This window comes from Seriola dumerili, unplaced genomic scaffold (assembly GCF_002260705.1).
Source record: "Seriola dumerili isolate Sdu_G_001 unplaced genomic scaffold, Sdu_1.0 BDQW01000052.1, whole genome shotgun sequence".
Lineage (NCBI taxonomy): Eukaryota > Metazoa > Chordata > Actinopteri > Carangiformes > Carangidae > Seriola > Seriola dumerili.
Window position 1 is genome coordinate 11965331 of NW_019174307.1, and position 21136 is coordinate 11986466.

The 21136-nt window shown below is 38.9% G+C and overlaps 3 protein-coding genes across 4 annotated transcripts in view; 1 reads left to right on the top strand and 2 right to left on the bottom strand.

Annotated features, from left to right (window-relative positions):
* Positions 1-7196, bottom strand: part of ola1 (Obg like ATPase 1) — a 41995-nt gene extending 34799 nt beyond the window's left edge. The window contains exons 1-4 of one of the 2 annotated variants that reach the window (XM_022740979.1): positions 7121-7196; positions 6910-7001; positions 1849-1992; positions 362-489 (exon numbers count right to left, since the gene is read on the bottom strand). In XM_022740979.1, coding sequence (XP_022596700.1) covers positions 362-489; positions 1849-1992; positions 6910-7001; positions 7121-7135 — 379 coding nt within the window. In that variant the 5' untranslated portion in view covers positions 7136-7196. Of the gene's footprint in view, positions 1-361; positions 490-1848; positions 1993-6909; positions 7002-7111 lie in introns of both variants that reach the window. The other variant, XM_022740980.1, reaches the window with a different exon arrangement.
* A 3533-nt stretch (positions 7197-10729) lies between these two features.
* Positions 10730-13129, top strand: sp9 (Sp9 transcription factor). The gene is made up of 2 exons (XM_022741079.1): positions 10730-10776; positions 11370-13129. The coding sequence occupies exons 1-2, from the start codon at positions 10756-10758 to the stop codon at positions 12666-12668; spliced, it is 1320 nt and encodes a 439-aa protein (XP_022596800.1). The 5' UTR covers positions 10730-10755; the 3' UTR covers positions 12669-13129.
* Positions 13130-14247: 1118 nt separating this feature from the next.
* Positions 14248-20761, bottom strand: cir1 (corepressor interacting with RBPJ, 1). Its single transcript, XM_022740643.1, has 10 exons — positions 20602-20761; positions 19491-19585; positions 19261-19334; positions 19109-19122; positions 18951-19003; positions 18805-18853; positions 18186-18306; positions 17014-17120; positions 16620-16705; positions 14248-16081 (listed from the first exon to the last, which is right to left on the bottom strand). The coding sequence occupies exons 1-10, from the start codon at positions 20671-20673 to the stop codon at positions 15373-15375; spliced, it is 1380 nt and encodes a 459-aa protein (XP_022596364.1). The 5' UTR covers positions 20674-20761; the 3' UTR covers positions 14248-15372.
* Between the last annotated feature and the right edge of the window lie 375 nt (positions 20762-21136).

Genomic DNA, 21136 nt, shown 5'->3' on the forward strand with positions numbered 1-21136 from the left:
GTTTCCAAGCCTCAGGACATGATACTGAGTGTGTGAAGCTTAAACCAGATGCAGGTCCTTTCATTTCCCACTTCTGCGATTCTCATTCAGGGAGCATCCCAGTAGGAATGTGAGGTTTGGTCTGACTTCATTAATCCTGACTCTTATGTTGATCTTGGCACCCACCACACAAGATGCCCTAGCGGCAAAGCTACGGCACAGCTAAGGCCTTGTGGTGGAGTCTTTTAGCGTGGCCAAATGTTGTCAATGGAATTGGTTCAGCTACAGTACAAAATATTTGATACAACTGCACACACAGTAGCCTATATGTTTAACGTGATTTGTTGATGATCTGGAAAGCAACCCTCCACCTTTGACTCACGTGTCATGTGGAAGATGCTGTCACAGGCGCTGATATGGGACAGGAAGGCATTTCCCAGGCCTTGGCCAGCATGAGCACCTTTCACCAGGCCAGCAATGTCTACAACATTAAGGAATGCTGGGACTTTGCTGCAAGCCAAGAAATAAAAGGAAAAAAAGGTCAGCCGTTTTAATATCCTTTTTAATAAAACAGAAACCACTTTGCATTAGTTTGTGCTGCAATTCAATACAACAGTCCTGTTAGAAATAGTAGCTTGAGAAACAGTTTGTTTTAAATGTTGTTGATCCTGTTCCAAAGAGGTGCCAGCCCTGAGGAGTTTTTGAGGTTTTAGTTTGTGATGTTGTTGAATTGGATTCTACTATAATGTGAACAGGTATGATTTTACTCTCCATGTGTGTGAAACGATGAGCAAAATATCAGAAATCCCATTACAATAGTATAACATCACCATGAATTATAGTTGGAATACGTACCATGGTGTTGAGTCAACAAACAAATAACTAAAGTGACCTCAACTTTAAAGAATGTTAAAGAATTTTTTTCAAATATTTTTCTTTACAGTCTTTTCAATAAATCCAATGAAAAGACCAAAACCCATGGTAGATTAGTCGGTTTCACAATGGGACCTCCCTACCCCGACTGTGGCACTCAGCCCCACACCCATTGGTTCATAGATATGTAGTTTCACTTTTTAAAAAAAAGCTCATGTTTGTTATGAAGGAGCAAGTCAACCAGTGCAACAGCGAAGCTCACTGATGCATTATTAATCATCTTTGATCAACAATGGATGTCTACAATACACATGAATAGTCTATATGATGCTTTGGATACTCTGGAAGTTTTTGTTTTGTAGGATCAATTATCAATTAATGGTTTTGGCCTTTTCCTGGGATGTTTTGTGCAATAAGAAACAGATACAGGTAAGCAGGGTACTGTGGAGATGCAAAGCTGCATGGCATTTAATTGCACAAGTGTTTTTTTATTGCTGCGGTTATTAGAGTATTTATTTATGAACAGCAGTGGAATCTGTTTTGCACGTGTTTAAGTTAAAGAATAGTTCATACATAGGATCGAACTGAGTACACGCATGTAAGTGAGACTCATGCTGCTCTTTGAAAAGCAGGAGCTCAGTTCTGGTCACTAAAATTCATGTACTGAAATGTTCTGTGGTATTCAGAAAGCCAGTTCTTGTCAGTCAAAAGAGATATCTTGCGAGTAATTTGTCAGTATAGCACAGCAAATCTGAATTCAGCCCGCTTTAACAGCCTCTATAAATGTGTATGACAACCAGGTGTTGCGAGGTTCAGATGCTGCAGATTTTTTTTTAAACAGAAAACCTTAGAATAGAGCAGCAATCATACATCATACAGAACTGGCAGCTACATGTCAACAACATTGTTATGTGTTTTCTCATACCTATAGCAAGAAGAACGTCAGAGACTACAGATCTGAAGTGTGAATAATACGTGAACGGTGAGACCCCATACCTGGCAGGTTTGTGGAATTGGCAGAGGAAATCATAGCGTTCATCTGGAATGGGCACTCTGCTTTCATTTGGGTCAATGGTGCAGAAGGGGAAATTTTCAGCTGCAGCCTGACTCTTTGTCAGCACGTTGAAAAAGGTTGACTTCCTGAAAATAAAAAAACAGCAGTGAGGTCAATCCATCTAAAAGTGCTGGTGTGTAGAGCCTGATAGCTTGATAGAATGATCCTAAAACACTTCAGTAAATTATGCAAGATTGGCTTTTTTTTTATTGTCTGTGCAAGAAGGACAAAGGTTATTCTAATAGATTGAATATTTGAGCACTTGAAACAAAACCTTAAAAAAATACTATACCCAATTACAAGGTCAGATAATCCCATAATAGATCAATTGTACGTGGAATCGAGGGTCAAATTACACTTCTGATAGATCTCAGCTGTTGAACTGGATCGGCCAAACGCTGCCCCATGTTGTGATCACAGAGAGATTTATTTTCTACGACACAAGCAGCTCAAGTGTACTTCAAAATCTACAGACAATGGCAAGTGTCTAGGAGTAATAATGGCATGGCAGTCAACTATAATCCAGGACTTTCCGTCTTTATCCCCTCACTCGGTGCTTCACATTGAAATGATTGTTTGCTAAGTCCCATAGGCATGAAATTGCTTGAGATTGCTAAAGTGCGTGCATTAATTCCTTATATAAAGCTAGATTGTTTCTCTAACATACTTGAAGGCTTTTCTTGGGTCACCTTGGGGAAAAAAAGAAAAGCCTTCCACAGTAATACTGCAACCACTGTCAGCTGTATAAAGTGACTTAATAATGTATAAATAGAAAAAGTGTAATATGTTGATCAGTAATAGGAAAGTGATGTGTACTGAGAAGTTTGCAGCAGGAAATTAGACCAGTGTTTTTCCACCGTTGGGTGGTGAAAACTCCTTTTAATACAAGTAGTTAAAAAAAAACATTTTAGGCCCAGTATGAACCTAAAAACTTGGACTGGGTTTACTGGGAATGTGACAGATAGAACTATTTATCATACCCGTATACACCTATCACATGACCGAAGTTTCATACTTTAGTCATGTGATGAGCAAACAGAAAATGCTGAGTTTGTAAAATCACCAAAAAGAGCAAGTAACTTAAATAGAAATCACGAAGACGGGCCAGGGATCGTTTAAGATTATTCTACTGAAAAATATCTCGGTGATCAAAGTCTAATCAAAAGTTAAACCAAAAAAGAAAAACACATAGCCATTACTTTCTAATATTTATAATTCCAGTGTCAACATTAAATTGGAAAATCAGGTACTCCTAATGTAGACTACTCACTGCACAGCTGTTCATTAAGTGTGCAGTTATTGTTGGAATTCAATAGTCACACATACGCTTTTTCCTACTCATACTCATTTCTTCAAAAGGGTCAGAGGGCAACCTGTAGGACAATACATGATAGTAAATCTATGTTTTAAATAAACATGCACATTTGCAGCATCTCAAATGCAGTTATGTTTCTAATAAATTACATGACCTTTGTTATGGTTGATGCTTGTATTAACACCATAGTCCATATGAGAAATGATTACTCTCTAGGTAGTTTGCTAACCTGAAGTTGTTGTTCTGCATGAATGCTCTGTTAATCTTTTAATTATCTTGTTTCTCTTTATGCAAGCTGTCTAATTCAGTCTCTTGGTGACACTGTTAGATTGTTTCCCTGAGCTCACATATATCTATTCTGTATAAATGGGAAAAAGAAAAAACATAGGATAGCTTATTTAAGAATAACATTCATGAGAACCGTTTAAAATCTCTTCAGGAACTGAGCAAAAAAACATTAAATTGGGCTTTTGGGATTTAGATTTACAAGCTGATTAATTGTTCACATTGGGTTTCTTAGTTTAGATTTGCTACATTTACAAAGAGTCAGACAGGAGAAACACCAGACTGTGCTGATGCACGAGGTGAAAGGCAGGTACCCCTATGTATCGCCATTAAATTCATTTTGGTCTAGGTAAGTGAACTGGAGGAGAGCTTTAGAAATGACTTGACTTGAGGCTGTTAGGCCATATCCCGTGTATACTGTCAAGTACTGTATGTTCCAATAGAGGGTTAGATGGAGAAGACTAAACTTTTTTTGTGTCTATGAGCAGGAGAATGGCAGTAAATACAACATGCACTGGTCTCAGAGTAGAAATAGCTGCAAAGTTGGCTGAATCAGACTCTCAAGTTACCCATGTGTGTGGAGAACGGTCAGTTACGCCCAACTAACAGCACGCTGGCATGTGAAGCACATTCATGAAGAAACCATGAGAGGGTTGACAAGTTGTACTTTGACACAAATGTGGTGCGGCAGGCCACAACCTCAATGAGTTCTACTTCTTATACCAGGAAGAAATTGTGGTTTCTCTGCGGTGAGGAATGAAAATACTGGATATTAGAGAGATCTTTGTGGAATAAGCTCCAAAATCTGTCAAAACAGCTAAGGCAAACTACATGTGAAGAAGCACGAACCTCTTTAGAAACCTGAATCTATACATCATTGGCCTTTATCTGTCCCTTCAAAAGCTGCAATGTTCATTTCTTAAAACCTTTCTGGGCTGCTTGGAAACAACAGTTCTCTTAAAAAGAAATTTTAGTTGCTACAAAAAGATGAGGACCTGTCAGCTGAACAGAAGATGACCTTTCACCGTAACCCTTCCTGTAGCTCTGCGGTGGGGAACAAATCCTACACGAAAGTCATGTAGGATCTGCCCAGTGATTATGCCCTGTCAGTGATGCTGCTGAACGTCTAGGTAGATGCTGACAAAGTAGATTTTTCTGGCCAGGTCTGACATGCAGACAATGTGTCAGCACACACATACACTATGACCCTGCGTGACTACAGTACACATTCTTGTCAAGTTGTCCACCTTACCAATAAAAACCTCTTGCCAATAAATGCTCCATCCCCTCCTACCTACCTCACATTCGTTCTCCCACCCTTCACATTCACGCATTGTGTTTGATTACGTCCACCTATTGACCAACAGGAATTTGAGAACACCTCAAATAGACACTTGTACACACTCCTCTTTATGGTTTAGTACCACCTTTTTAATTTCACCACTAGTTGCTCACTGTAAACTTCATTTACATAAATTCCTCAGACACATCCTCACCACTTACATAATACAGGCATCCTCCTCCTGCCCTCCTATAATAACACCTTATACCTGGGGACTCCGTTTCAGATCTCGTAACTTAAAAACAAACACACTGTATATACAAGAATCTGATTGGGTTTTAGCTTGTATACTTTTGGTTCATTCAGCTGCAGATTTTTAATTTAAAGACACCAAAGCATGTCTTGTACATCTTGAAACCCTGCATGAAACCCTGCTCTTATAAAAAAAAAATTACATGAAAATCAGACTGCCCTTCCCTCCCCATAGAGGAAAAGATACACAAAGACATACATAATGACACAACATGGTACTTTTATGATGCTGCCCATGTCCATGCTGGACTCTTTGTCAGTGTCATTCAGTTACAACACATATGTATGATTTTTTTTTTTTTTTTAGCAGTTTACAATTTTATTAAAGTGAAAATGTAGAAAAGTTGCCAGACTTGCAAATGATCTCCCGTGTTATTATTTGCCACTAGCACTGGTTGTGCCTGTGAGGCTGGGGAGTAACAGTGCCTGACACAGTGCAAAGCTGAAGGTTATGTTGCTTTGAACACGGCAGAGACTTTAACAGTTTCCTCAAACATATGCTGCAGGTACTGCATTGAATCTCTGTCAATATTAGAGTCATATCATTTGTTAAATCTGCAGCAGGGTATGGCAGGTCAGTGGTACGGTAAGCACTGAAAGTCCTGTGTTTACGTGTTCACTTTGTGATGTCGGTCACCTCTGGTTTCTCAGATTTTCCTCCACAGTTCAAAGACTAAGGCCACAGGTTAGGTGAACTGGAAACTCTAAATTGCCTGACATATGAATGTAATAGTGACTGTGTTGGTGAGTCTACAGTATGTGTTTTTCCTGTGATTGACCGGAGAGAGCTGTCTAGGATGTACCCTCACCTTTGACCAGTGCATGCAAGGACGAGTGATAAGTGGGTATTTAAAATGAATCGACAGCAGGGTTTGTTAATGCTTTTCATTCATTGAATGTTCTTTTCTGCAACCACAGCAGAGTGGTGGGAAGAATATAGGTTCATTGTTGATTGCTGTCATACGGTGTTATTCAGATGTAAATGGATCATGACAAACTCTCATTAATAAGATGTAATAGAAAATGAAAGTGCTATTTCCTCTAATTGAAAACACACTATACACTGTAATAATAAAACCCCCATTTTTAAATTCAAGGACACAGGATACAGAATACAGATCACATATTCACATCATATAAATGATCAGAACTTATAGTATTTCATTTAAACCATTTGTTTAGGTGTTTTACCCTCAAGTACAACATTTATCTGCTATAACACCCGAAAAAATAAGCAATGTTTGAAGCATTTTGTAAAAGCTCACACACTTAGACGAAAGAAAGTTTAGACACATGGAGAGAGAGACACGGGATGAAAAGCCCTTGTGGGATTTGATCCTTAGCGAGTGGGGGCACACATGTTCCCAGACACTTAACAGCCTTAGGAACACTCTTCAGGTTGTTAAGGAAAACTGAAAATTTTTCCATGGACAGTCATCTGAGGAGCAGGATTTTTTTTTTTTTTTTTTTTTTTTTTTTTTTTTTTTTTTTTTTACTTTTTGGCTTTTATGTACATCTAAAATGCTTTTGCTTGTTTCAGTGTGAAGTGTTCTGTGCAGCAGGTGTTGAACAACTCCTGTCAAAAATTTAAATTAAGTCTGAAGTTGTCTGTGTATCTACATTCACACATTTAATTTCAACCCTTTGGCCATGCACTTGACTGTGCTCGGTTTACATTCTGCCTTACAGAAGCTAAGTATAGTTCACATGAGCCAAGTGTACTTCAAATGTAGACCGAGCACATGTTGGTGCATGCAGTGCATGGTAAGAAGGCCACAGTATCTGTACAAATAAAAACCTTTTACTTACCCAACATTGGGCAGGCCGACAATTCCTATTTTCAATGAGGTGCCAAACCTTCCAATCAGTGGTGGTGGCTTTGGTGCATCATCTCCTTTCCCCTAATAAAGACAATGTGGAGACGTCTACAGTCAGAACAAGCACTTGCCATTACATAATCTACAGTGCATTCTAGGATTTTTTTTTTTTTTGAATGGAGCTATTCTTCAACAAAACGCACCTTCTTCGGAGCCATTTCTCACACTTAAGTTTGTGCTGACTTCCACACCAGCTCACCAGCTCACCAGCTCAGAGGAAGAAACCCACTCATTGACAGAAAAATGGGCTAAGCTAAGTCCTCAAATGTAACCAGTCGACTGCACTTCAACTGGCTCGCTCCCCGCGCTCAAAATAGAACATGCAGCCTGTGGAAATGGAAGTTGACACTGTAAACTGGCAAGCTGACCTGTACTTCCAAATTTAGCAGTCGATACTATCAGTGCAGGTTGATGAGCTGCTATAAGATCAGTCTTACAAAGGACTGTTTCTTGAAAAGTGGGTCTTGAAAGCGTAGTTAATCTTTATCAGAAGCTTGACAACAGCTGCATGCTTTCTATTAACATTTGAATTATCTGTCTGACAGTCGTCTCACTGAAGACACCCACGAGTTGAATCTCTATACTGACAAGTCCGAGCAATTTTGCCACGTCCCCTTGCTTCATAGCTTATTCACTTCATATAGAAATAAATCCTTACTCTTTATTTCTCAATGCACTTTAATGTGTGTCGATTCAGTTTCCTTGCTGTGGCCTCTGTACACCTGCCACCAAAATAAATAATGACCTGGCAACCTTAAAGTGCAAGCAATAAAACAAACTCATGGGAAACAGCAGATGAGACAAAGACACCAGTTTGGAGTTAAGACCACCAATAACAAATTGAAGAGGAATAAACACTGTTTTTAGCATTGTTTGTATTTTGCAAGGTACGATCACAACCCAAAAATATCTGTAAGAAAAATAAGTAGTAAAAGCATCTTGACAAAATCTCCATACTTGTGGCCACTTTTTTTTTTTTTTTTATTCAGTAAGCGCCCTCTGATCAACTAGTCATCAGACAACAACATACAGCCTCAGCACCAGAGAAATAAAGTATAACATCCTTGCACTCATAGTTTCCTCCAACCCCCCTTTGGGAGAAACAGGTGTAGCCACATGAACACACAAAATCACTACAATTAGTTAAATGTCCTCAAATAAACTTCCTGCAGCAGAAATACAAATTAAAACACACAGGGGCACAACCAAAAACCATCACCCAATCCAGCAGCCTGTCTAGTTTAACATGCAGAAAATGAGGCTCTAATAATCTGGATTTGAAGCAAGTGGGGCTGGCTTTGTCGAAAGAATTTAAATGAATAGGTCTGAATTAATCATTTATCTTTTGTTGATGGATGCACCCCCACTTAGACTCATCACAATAGGTGCAGAGCGTTTTGTTCGACCATATAAATCATTCCCATTGTTTAAGGTACATTGATCAATCTAATGGCTTGTAATAGGCTCCTAATTGCCACAGAGAAGTGCCCACGAATGGAGTCCAGAATTACAGATTCAACTCAAAATTCTCACTTGAATGACAAGGTAAGATCATGTTCCCTCCTTTTGTCTCAGGTAAACATCCTCTGAAAAAGTACTATTATTTTATTATTCTAGGTTAAAGTGACAAATAAATTTCCTTCCAAATAAATTTAAGGCTGGATATATAATAATACAAGTATGTGTATTGTTGCATTAAGATTCTGTGATTCCTATGCAGTTTTCTTTGTTAGGACTAAGAGGCATCATTATTCCCAGCTGAACAGGTCACACTGCTCCTTATTAAGATGTAATACTACACAAATAATCATGTATAGAAGAATATTGACATCTGAACAAACGGAACACTGGCTGTAATATCTCTCTAATATTAATTTCAAACTAAAATGGTGAAATTATGTTTTTATTTAGAAAAAAATAATAACAATGTGAACTTCATTGAAGGGTATTTTTATTTTCCGATTTCTCATAAAGGAAATATACTGAAAGGAAATCTGCGTTAATTTTCATTTAACGCTCGAATTAATTGAACTTCTTTCAGCAACAATCAACTTTGTTTATGTAGAGCAGGCATTTAATACTGTTAACAGCACTCTGCCAAATTGTCATGATTGCAAAAATGATTCCATTTTCTTGGCAGCGCTCAGTATTTGATGAGACTGATTTTTATTCACCCTTCCAAAGGTGGGGTTTTAAAGAAAAAAAAAAGGAGTATTTGAACAAATTGCGCCTGTGTTGACTGGCAGCATTCATACTCTATAATGGAGCATTATTTGCCCGTTTTGAATACTGTAATGCACATCTTTCGGTCAAGCCTTTCTCTGGAAAATTGCTTTAACTTTTAAAGGGATGATGATTCACATCAGAGCAGGTCAATTTTACATTGTGCCATTATCCCTGAGCATTTTAACAAGCTATGGAATATGCTGGCTTATTGAATCGTGATAATAAAAGACAAAAAATACAGAATAAGAGTCGCGAGTTTAGGAAAATTGGTGATACACGGTATCTTCTTAATTGTTCAAAATTTAATTAAATGTGTGATTAGGTTGGCATTAAATTTTATTTCTCGGCTACAAGACAGGCATCGTTCCTCGTGTTAAATCATTTTAATGGAGATGACCGGCCTTACAGCAGGTACCCCCTGGATGCTGAAACTTTTTTTGCCGCCTATAAAATACTTGTCTTTTAAAAGAGACCTGCAACACGCGCTGATAAAGCAAGCTGTCATTTTTAATTAACCCCTCACCTGGACACCCCCCCCCCCCCCCCCCCCCCCCCCCAACAAGTAAGCAAGGGGGGAGTGAGGGGGCGTAAGACACGGCCGCGCGCGAACACGAACACGCGCACGAGCACAGCCGCCTGAAGATTTTTGGCTGGAAGTAAACAAACTCTATGTTAGTTTATCAGTTGCAATCTGGTTTTACTTCATCTGTTTGTTTTTTTTCTTCGCGTCTTCAGTGACAAGTCGTTTTATTCAGACAGCTCGTAAATAATCTAACCGCGGCGAGAGAAGCCAAGTCAGGCCTGTTCCCGGACTTCTTCACTTAACTTAATCCATCTGTGATTTTCCCATATGAACACGAGCACAAATTTAAGATGGAGCATATAACATCGCTAATATAACATGCAGCATGCACCGGCTATAGACTGTTCTGATAAAGTCATCATCTACAGCAGCGTCGCGCACATTGTTCAGGATAGTCTGGACTCACAACTATTTCTCTATGACGTGTTGCGCATGATCTGAATATTGAAAATCAGAAGGGAAATCTGGCACTACACAGAGGAGAGTGGCACCACAATCCACAAACGCTTTGAAATTAGAGAAAGGCTTACCTCATGGAGAACTGACTTGTGAGCTCAAATCTGCAATGAAAGGAGACATTGAGCCTCCGTGTGAGAAAACATAAAAATAACTGTATGCATTAAAAAAAAACAAAAAAAAAACATACCAAATCGTGTCTTGTATGACAGTCTGAGCAGAAGCTGCACAACAGATGATTGACGGCGGGGTTTTTGGTGTTTCTGTCTGCGGTCGAGTCTCTCATTGGCTGACTTCATCCCCCAGCCATGAATGCAGCTATTAGATTGGCTGCACGTCCTCGCCAGCTGTACTTCAAAGAACACGCTCTCTACAACTAGGTAGTGTTGAGAGCTGCGAGCCAAGAGAGAAACCGTGTGACCCGAGTCAAACACGGTGAGTCTGAATCAAACTGGAGCCGTAGGCTACAGCACTGAAATCGCGAACACTCTCACCACAGCACAGACCCTGGATATGGCTACGTCTATACTTGGGGTGAGTCTGATTTTGTATTTGTGCGCAAAAGTTGTGCGTAAAGTTATTGTAGTCTACTGTCCACGGCGAAAACAATAAACGTTCACTGCTTTCATAAACATGCATGCGTTAAAGTTTGGAGTCAAGCTTTACCACTGTGTTGTTTACCATTTTTTTTACGTGTTTCGGTGGTTATCTATTATTGAAAGGTAAAATGTTAAATATCAATAAAGCTTTGGCGGCATCTTAACCAAACCAGACCTGGTCAAACTTTGCAGTGTTTTAGTATTTCCTACTCCCTTCTTTACAGTTGATATCTGCTCGTTAATATTTAAAGAAAGTTTATAAAAATGTTACGTAGCCTACGTTATGTTCCATTTATGTTATACGCGGGGTAAAAGAAAATTTTATGTAGTTCGCTTCCTCTCTTTCCAAACACATTAATTTCGGTTCAAAATATATTTCCAAGAATTACAGTTGCTTTAATTCTTTCCTCCAAGTTCTGTTTTGTTGTGAATCCGTCGTCTGCTCCCCATCTGCCCGGGTTAAACCACAGTCTTTTAGCCGTATTTGTCGTGCCTATTTTAAGTCCAACTTTTTTGTGTGCTTTTCAGGAAGAACCACGGTTTGGAACTACACCTCTAGCTATGCTGGCTGCAACTTGCAACAAAATTGGTAACACCAGTCCTCTTACAACTTTACCTGACTCGAGCGCTTTCTCAAAAGGTGGATTTCATCCGTGGAAAAGATCCTCCTCCAGCTGCAACTTGGGATCCAGTCTGCCCGGTTTCACAGTAGCAACAAGCCGCGCATCGACAGGACTAACACCGACCAGTGGCACAGGCAACAGCGCCTTTTGCTTAGCCTCCACCTCCCCGACCTCGTCTGCATTTTCCACAGAGTACAGCGGTCTGTTTTCCAACTCTGCCAGCGTCACATCCCAAGAGTCTGGACAGTCGGCTTTTATCTCCAAAGTCCACACATCAGCAGAGACTCTGTACCCGCGGGTGGGGATGGCACACCCGTACGAGTCGTGGTACAAGTCCGGTTTCCACTCGACCATCTCTGGTGATGTTGCCAACGGAGCGTCTTCGTGGTGGGATGTCCACACTAACCCCGGGTCGTGGCTCGATGTCCAAAATCCTGCAAGCACCCTCCAGACCTCGCTGCACTCCGGGACGCCGCAGGCTATCCACTCCCAGCTGAGTGGCTACAACCCGGACTTCTCCTCGCTGACCCACTCGGCGTTTAGCTCCACTGGAATCAGCCCCTCTGCGTCGCATCTACTGTCCACCAGTCAGCACCTGTTAACGCAGGACGGTTTCAAAACAGTCATCCCCACTTACACAGACGCTTCTGCCGCCAACGCCATGATTTCTGGGGGCAGCTCAGGAATAAGTAGCTCCTCCAGGTCGTCCAGGCGGTACTCCGGCAGAGCAACATGTGACTGCCCGAACTGCCAGGAGGCTGAGCGGCTGGGACCCGCCGGGGCCAGTCTGCGGAGAAAGGGACTCCACAGCTGCCACATTCCCGGCTGCGGCAAGGTGTATGGAAAGACATCTCACCTCAAAGCGCATTTGAGATGGCACACCGGCGAGCGGCCTTTTGTCTGCAACTGGCTTTTCTGTGGCAAAAGGTTCACTCGGTCCGATGAGCTCCAGAGACACCTTCGCACCCACACCGGCGAGAAACGGTTTGCTTGCCCGGTGTGTAACAAGCGCTTTATGCGGAGTGACCATTTGAGCAAGCACATCAAAACGCACACGGCCGGTGGAGGAGGCAAAAAGGGGAGCGACAGTGACACCGACACCAGTAACCTGGAGACCCCGAGGTCCGAGTCCCCAGAACTTATTTTGGAGGGGGTAAATCCCAGAATCACTGTTAAGGATCCGTCTCCTCACGACGAGCCCTAATGAGGCTACACCCCAAATCAAAACAGATTCAAAACTGCACAGCATTGAAAACGGGTCTTATCTGACAGACAATAAAGGAGAAAATATTTCAAGAAGCGATTGCAATGTCTAAAAAATATATTCTCCACAGGCGTAACGAGTATTTCATCCGTAAATCCATCTAAAGAAACCACAGAGAGATTTACTGTAGGCCTCTGGAAATTTTTAGGGACAACTTGAAAATGAAATGGATGATTGCTAAGGGTGCACGAAAACCTGTTGAACTTTGGTTGGACAGTGTGAGTTACATCTTGTATATTGACGACTAAACTATGTGTTATTTTCATGTAAATGTTAGGCTATGATTGTTTTATTCGTGTTGGTATCCTGGAAATCAGGGAGTTTACTTTCGACGCACTTTGTGGATATGTATGTACACAGCTTTTTCAACTTTGGTTAACCATTTTATTTCTTTGCTAAAAAATATATATATATAAATGTTTACCTGTATAAAGTCACACGTATAAGACTTTCATTTTATCGTAATTAAAACATCTTAAAAAAGGCTGTAATTGTGTGATGTAGATTTTATATTTTTTTTTCTTGATTGTTAGGTTTTTAATTGAAAAAAAAAATGTTTTTATTTCATTTAGAAAATTATTTTAAACCGTGAGTGCTGTTCCTATGCTATTTTTCTTTAAATCACCTATAATACCTTGACTTTCACTATTTCCCCTATGGAATAAATCAATGTTTAATGCCCCGGAAAAGACATTTCATGCCTAAATGAAAATCTTGTTAAATGGTATTAATTATGACTTGGAGCACATCGCAGCCCCATGTGTCTTGTATTTGCGATTAGGGATTCGTGTCTTATCAAATATCTAATTAATCTCCGAGACATCTTTTGTTCAGTTTCACTTTATCGGGGGGTTTCCAAGGGGGTTTGATGACAAAGGTCCCTGAATATTTATTCTAATTGTCCAAATTAACTGCTTTCATTTGCATACCAATCGATGGACCGAGAATAAGGATATGGCTTCCCTCTCTTTGCCAGAAACCACATACATGTTATGGGAACAGTTTTTTAAACTTTAGAAAAAGAGAGGGCAAAGAGTCACATGCAAATGTTGAATTTCAAATGGTCCTTGCTCAGCGCAAACAAATGGTGCCTGCATGTTATTTGAATATCAGTGGCCCCGTATTGAAAGGGTTCAAGGATGCTCTCTGACTTCTTTGTGCTTAGCCAGTGCAGCGTCCGACTCTCAAAGAAAAAGCCGGGGAATAATTACAGCGTGAGTCCAGGATTTGGAATACGTCAGGGAAAAGCATCTCATCCAGACACCCTCTTTTTTTTGAAGAGGATGTTAAATTGACCAGAAGGCAATAGAAGGAAATTATTTTCATTTCCTTTTGTGCAACAGCGGCTTCAAGGAAACGACCAGAAAGTGAAAACTATCAAATTAGATTGCCAAAACACTAGCAGCAACACTTTAAGAAAAAATGTTGAAATTTAAGCTCTTAGACGACACATTTAGCACCTCACATATATTTGTTTTTTGATATAAAATTTAATTGTAGATATATACAAAGGCTGGGATTAATCAAAACTGTTCTTCGAATTTTGGAGACTGAACGTGTCAAATTAGGTATATTCCCATATTAGGCCTTAAACTGTAAATAACAGGAAGAATGTAATAACATGTAATATATATATAAAAATATATACATAAATTCTAGACGATTTATCCATATCAAAATATAAAATAGTACTGGTCAGCATTAATTTAAAAAAAAACAAACAAACAAACAAAAAAAACATAGTGCAGCATTACTTCATCTCCAAGCTTTCAATGCTAGCTTTTGCTTCCTTTCTAATATATTCTGTATTTACGGTGGATGTTTGGACAAAAATATTTGGACATATTTATTTTGTTTGAGTTTGACGCCAGCAAAAAATCCAGGTGTCACAGCTTTAGGGATAACGCACATTATGTCATATCATTCAGGGAAACCGGCCGGTATTTTTTAGAAACATTAAAAAATATATATATATATTTTGCGCTAAAGTGTAATAATTTGCCATCAGTTGTCCACATCTTAAAGACAATTTAGAGGGGATACACCAATCACTCAACTGAAAAAATCCACATCTTCATTTTCCATCTCATCTATGACGTTGACGTTCATTTCATCCACGGCAAATAAACGCATTAAACTGAGAGGATTAAACATTTAATCAGAGAATAAAAGTCGTGAATTTGCAGGCGTCAACAGCCGATAAGCATTACAGTTTACAATGTCGATATTTCTCCCCAAAAAGACACAATAACGAAAGGAGGATAAAAAACTGCAGCAACAGAAATAGTCTTTGTAGCAGCCAACTGACCATGAAAATGAGTCCAACATTTTCCCATCAACAGATCATAGCTGCAAATTGCCTCCAATGGTAATCAATTAATTTAGACCCTTTCATACAGTACAAGACTACCAAAGAGTGCAATGAGCTGCATCTAGAGATTTTCTGTCCACTGCTTCCCTCTACTGGAAGAAAAGGAGACATATACACAATATTTGCGATTTGAATTTTAAATAGAGGAACTCTGTGTGATTACCGAGAGAACTACTTAACAGTAATGGCAAAAAAAAAATTACAAATTCAAAGCCTTTTCACATGTTGTTCATAGTTACTGTATGAGAGCAAAGAAAGTCTTAAAAAAAAAAATCAGCGCTGTCTTTTACCTCTGTCTTGACTTCTCTCTCTTCTCTCCCTGCTCCTACTCCTACTTCTCCCTCTGCCCTCCCTTTCTTTCCCCCTTTCCCTGCTTCTGCTCCTCCCATCTGCTGTTCTGCCTTTTCTTCCATCTGTGCTACTTCTGTTCCTCTCACCATCTCCACTGCGACGCCTGTCTTTACCTCTGTCCTCCCTGCCTCTCTCACGGCTCCTACTTCTGTCCAAACCAGACTTGGAGCTGCTAGGTCTCTGCCTGTCCCTGCTGTTGTGTCTCTTTCTCTCTTGACCTCCCTCCGACTTGATCTTGTTCTCCGGGCAGCGATTTTGACTCCTGCTCCTTCCCCTCTCTGTCCGTGTTTGTCTATAATCTCGGGGCTCCTCTTCAGGCCGCCTCTGTCCTGTGTGAGGGCTCGGTGACCTGCTCCTGTGAGAAGAGGCCTTTCTCTGACTCTTGACTCGACGCTCGCTCTTGGAGCTGTTATCCCGACAGGAATCTTTTTTCTTGTTCTTCTTTCTCTTTTGGCTCTTGAACTTGCCATGACTGTCTGAATCTGAGTCACTATCACTGCTGCTGCTACTAGAGGAGTCACTGGAGCTGCCACTACTTTCATGCTTTTTTGTGTGTTTTCTTTTGCTTTTCTTCTTCTGCTTTTTGCTCTTCTTTTTCTTGGCCGCCTTCTTCTCCTGGCGATCTAATTTTCTGTAAAACAGCAACAAAACATCTCTGTTCAATTAACATTTTCCAACAAGGCAGCTGACAGATGTCCAACATTAGTAAAATTAATATTATATCACATGTTGAAGGACACGTAAGCTAAACAAAAAGCACTGCACCAGAAAGGAGAGCAAATGTGATATCAAATTATAAATACATTTATATATTTTACAACACCTGATATGTAAATACATCTACAGTTTGATATCAGTTTGCTCTCCTTTCTCTCTCTCTCTCTCTCTCTCTCTATATATATATATATATATATATATATGTGTATGTATACACATAATAATAACACACAAGGTGCTTAAATTTTATAACAAACATATAGGACAACATCATGGTAACCTTGTAATTCATCAGAACATTTATCGGGGATTTCCTTTCAGCTTACTGAGTCAATATGAAGCTTAAAAATATTCAAACCATGTTAAAAAATATCACTTAATTTTGGCTCAAAAATCACAACACAAATCAATTCCTTTAAGCTTTAGTATATTAAGAGCTGCAACATTTTTACCTGAGGAGCTTCTGTTTTTCCTTGGTCGATAATGACTTCAGAAATTCCACCTCAGGATCTTCTTCTTCATCGCTCGCAACATATTCCTACAAAGGTACACAGCAAATTGAAATCTGCATTGAAATGAAAACAACAATGTACCGCTGTCAAAAGCAAATCTGAGCAAATCTATATTTGATTACATCAGCTGAACAGCTTTACACCGTGAGGAAATTTGTATAATCAAATCCGTTCACTTGACTTTTGTTGCTCTAATAACTGGACACTTTGCAGCATTTATACATGCGAGGTATAGATATAGTTCGTTTTTTCTCTCTGAAGGGTAGAGTATGTGTGTGTGTGTTCGTATAGCGTCCTATGTGTGCAATGATGGGGGCGCGAGAGAGACAATTACCTGCGATGGATCACAAACAGTAGAATTCCTACCAAGGACACATTTTTTCAGGGCAAACCCACTGTTTCGCATCTCCGCCATTAACTCTGAGGGGTGCATCGACGGACCTGTTAGCACAAATCACAGCCTCAGAGTCCCATTGATGTCAAACCCATGCCAACCACTATCTCCACAGTGGGAATTTCAGGGGCGGCTTTGTTAACAGAATGGGACATCAAATCAACTCACTCCACTTCCGGCTGAGCAAATCATACAATATCATTCTCTGCCAAAGCAGCAGTTAGGGGAATCAGAATACACAATAATTACATTTTTTTCTTCCAGCACAGGAGGGGGACCATTACAGCACTCCACCATCAACACCATGCACTGACTGGACTCTCCCAGGGTAAACATTATTACTTTACTACTCAACTCACTGATTGCAGAACTCAGAATCAGCTCAAGACTGGGGGCTCCAGCTGAAACCTGAGGAGAGGTACAGTAGGTGTACCTGCTGCAACATCTGTGACAGACAAAACCTAACCTACGGGCCTGGAATATCAAGCCACACAGATATTCAGAATCCATGTTCTTATTGTACACACATAAAATGATTCCACTGTTTTTAAACTGCACAACCCCAAACACATTTAACAGAAAAAAAAAAAGAAAAAAAAAAGATGTATGTGTATGTATATATATATATATGTATATATACATATATTATATACATACACATACACACACACATACATACATATATACATATTGGTAATGCAAATTTTAGCAGGTAAAATGTATTTATATATATATATATATATATATATATATATATCACTTAAACTTAAACATATCACTTATCACTTAAACATATAATGATAATTTATCCTATTTGATCCAAATATTCATATGTGCTTATATGCTGATTCTTATTTCAATTAATCAGTCATGTTTCATTCATGTAAATAAAAATAAAAATAAAAATAAAATAAGACACAATAAAAATGAAATCTGTATATGAAATCATAGTGGGGTTTTTTTTTTTTTTTTTTTTAGACGTACATACCAAAGCATGTTAACATTTTATTACATTAATAAAATTGTCACACATAAAACATAAGAACTGCAGAGGGATATGTTAACAATGATGTATTACACAATTATTGTATGAATTATTGTGTGTACTCTACCTGCTGCCTCCTCTGAGGCCACAGAGCTGGCATTGATACCCGACAGACCATAGAGAGGACACTCTCTGTCTGTGTTCACATGGCCCCATTTGTGACATTTGATGCATCTCACGTTGCGCACCTATGAATTTAACAACAACAGACATTACTTGCCATTCTCTCAATACTGGAGATACATGCATAATGATTTAAACCTAAGCTTACTCTACATATCGTTTTAAAAAGCAAAATACATTCCACTTCAAATTCACAAGCTCTGGTTTTATTTTTGAAAAAGTGCAATGTGTAATTCATACACAGTGTATTTTGTAATACAGTAGTTCACAATCTCGATCCTTAAAACAAATCAATGTCTACATGCGAGCCCCTCTTCATAGGTTATGGCTTGAGTGTGAACATGTGCTGCAAACACTGCAACTAAAGAGTGACTTTTTCTTTTCAAACTGTCTCATTTATAGATCCGGGAAGACATGAAAGTTACATGGAAGTATTACACAAGAAACAAAAAGCAAAAATCTGAGAAAAACAAAATAATTTTGTTAAACAGACATAGTGTTTTTCATTTTGTTTCTCATTCTTTTAATCAACTTGTTATATATTCTTACAAACTATCAAGTACCTGGATTCCAAACGGCTGATCCCTAATATTCATGTCATCTTTTGCATACCTGCATGAGAAAATGAAAGACACAAATAATACATATTCTAGAGGAACATTGGACAATATGCCAGAAAATTTCAATGCGTATAAAATCAACCACTGACTTCTCACGAGGAGCCACCTTCTGCCACTCAAATTTGTACTCTTCTTCCCCATCCTGACAAATAAACACATTTCATTATGAATTTCAATATGTAAACATATCTTGTTATGAATGATTGGAAAGCCATGTAAATCAAGTTAATTATTTTCTCTACTTTACCTCTTTCTTTTCCTCTTCAGGGAAAGATGACAGTTATGAAAAAAGAACAAGAATTAAAAAGTTAATGCCTTATTTTCTTAATAAGAAAATGTTTGAAACTGGAAATACTATTTAGTAGGGATCACAGATGATTAGCTCAAGTGATTATTTACCTTTGGATGCTCCGGGTGGAGCCTCGTACATGAAATTGAGGCCATTTTTAACACGATCATCTCCCATCAACAACCTAAAGGTAAGAAACCAATATTATGAACTTTATTACACTTTTTTAATGGTGTTTATCTGCATTTACAATTACAGATTTGTTTACAACAAATCTTACATTAAGACAACAACAGTTATTGTGAGGTACAAGATATATCGTCCTTTAAATTTATCTGACCTGTTGTTGTAAGTGTCCTGCTCTTTCAGGTATGCCTGCATTAGATCTTCTTGCTTTTTCTTCTCAAAACTCAGTTTCTGCTCTGCAATCCATACCTGTAAGATACAGAGAAAAGGAGGATAATAGCGCATATTCGACCTACTTCTTCATACATGTCCAACAATTTTTTAGGGCCAGCTTGCTTGCCTGACACGCAAATACTTACGTAAGTAATTTGGCCATAAGAAGGTTCAATTCTTGCACACATATGCAATCACTGCCCTGTACCTACCCCATATGGTGTACTGGAGCTGAGATGATTAGTCAGTTGACTGAACAGTTAATTAGATGACCAACTGAAAACTGCCAGTAATATCTGAGGGTTTCAGCCTTTAAAATGTGAAGATTTGTTTCTTTTGTTTGTTTTGCACAGTAGTAAATTGAATACCTTTGGCTTCTGCACTGAATTGTGAAGTGTAGCGATGTGTATAAAAATAAATTTCGATTACTAATATGTAGCAGAGTGGACTCCCAACCTATTTTCATCTGCAGACCATTGGCTGCACATATAGCTAGAAATACATAAACTACTACTTCTAAACACAACACTTGCACATACTGTATATTAAATTGCATTAACAACCAGCAGTGGGTTGTATAGCACAAAAATACCAAGACACTTCGAACTTATTATGGAATACGATTTCTCACTCAATCAAAAATTATTAGTACAGTTTATTAGATATGACTGGTCAGCTTCTGTTTTTCGAGCGTAGACGCAATTTACGATTTAGAACTAGGATGTCTTGCTCAGAACATTAACAATGACTCTCCCTCAAAAGACCAGTGAATTTAAGAAAGATTAAGTGAACGTTGTGACTTTAACTTAGTTACGATTAACAGCAGTCATGGCTTTATTCAACTACACCGCTTTGTCTACAGCCATGATTCATACAGAATAGAGCCTCTAGACTGAGGTCAACATTTTTTATCAATTAACTATGAAAGCGGGTCACGTTGGCTCTTGCTAACTTAGCAACCTGGGCTAGCATAAGCAATACACAGTAAGCATAGCTTGTTAGCTAGTAGGCTAATCGGCTTTCTTACAGTCTTCACTGTAACTCGTACTCACCTTTTTGATGTTTGACTTCGACGCAGGGTGAAAATCTTTCTTGCACATGAAATTTGCAAACGACTTCCCCATGGCTGACGGCCTATATGGTTATCTAAATTGAAAACGTAGTGTTAAAATTTAGCTAGCGTTGCCGTTGGCGCAGATTCCCCCGCTTGTAAACAAACGTTCCCACATGAAGACAGTTCTACATTGGATAAAGGAGAGCCAACCGGACTACAGAAGTAAATTTAAGTAAAGGATTTATGGATTTATGAAAGTTTTTTTTTTCTTTTTTTGAAACTGCGTTAAATCCCCCTGTATGCCACACACATTATGACACGGCAATCATGGAGCTACATTATTTGGAAAATATAAAGCAAAAACGAAATTGTTTCATTGATAATAATAATAATTAATAATAATTTTGCGCATGTAGTGAAAGAGGAGTACATTTGCTTCACAGGCAGATCTTATCCATTTTGACAATAAAAAAGACAGGTTAAATTGTCAGTCATTATTTATGTTAAATTATTCCCTATCTGATCATCGAAAT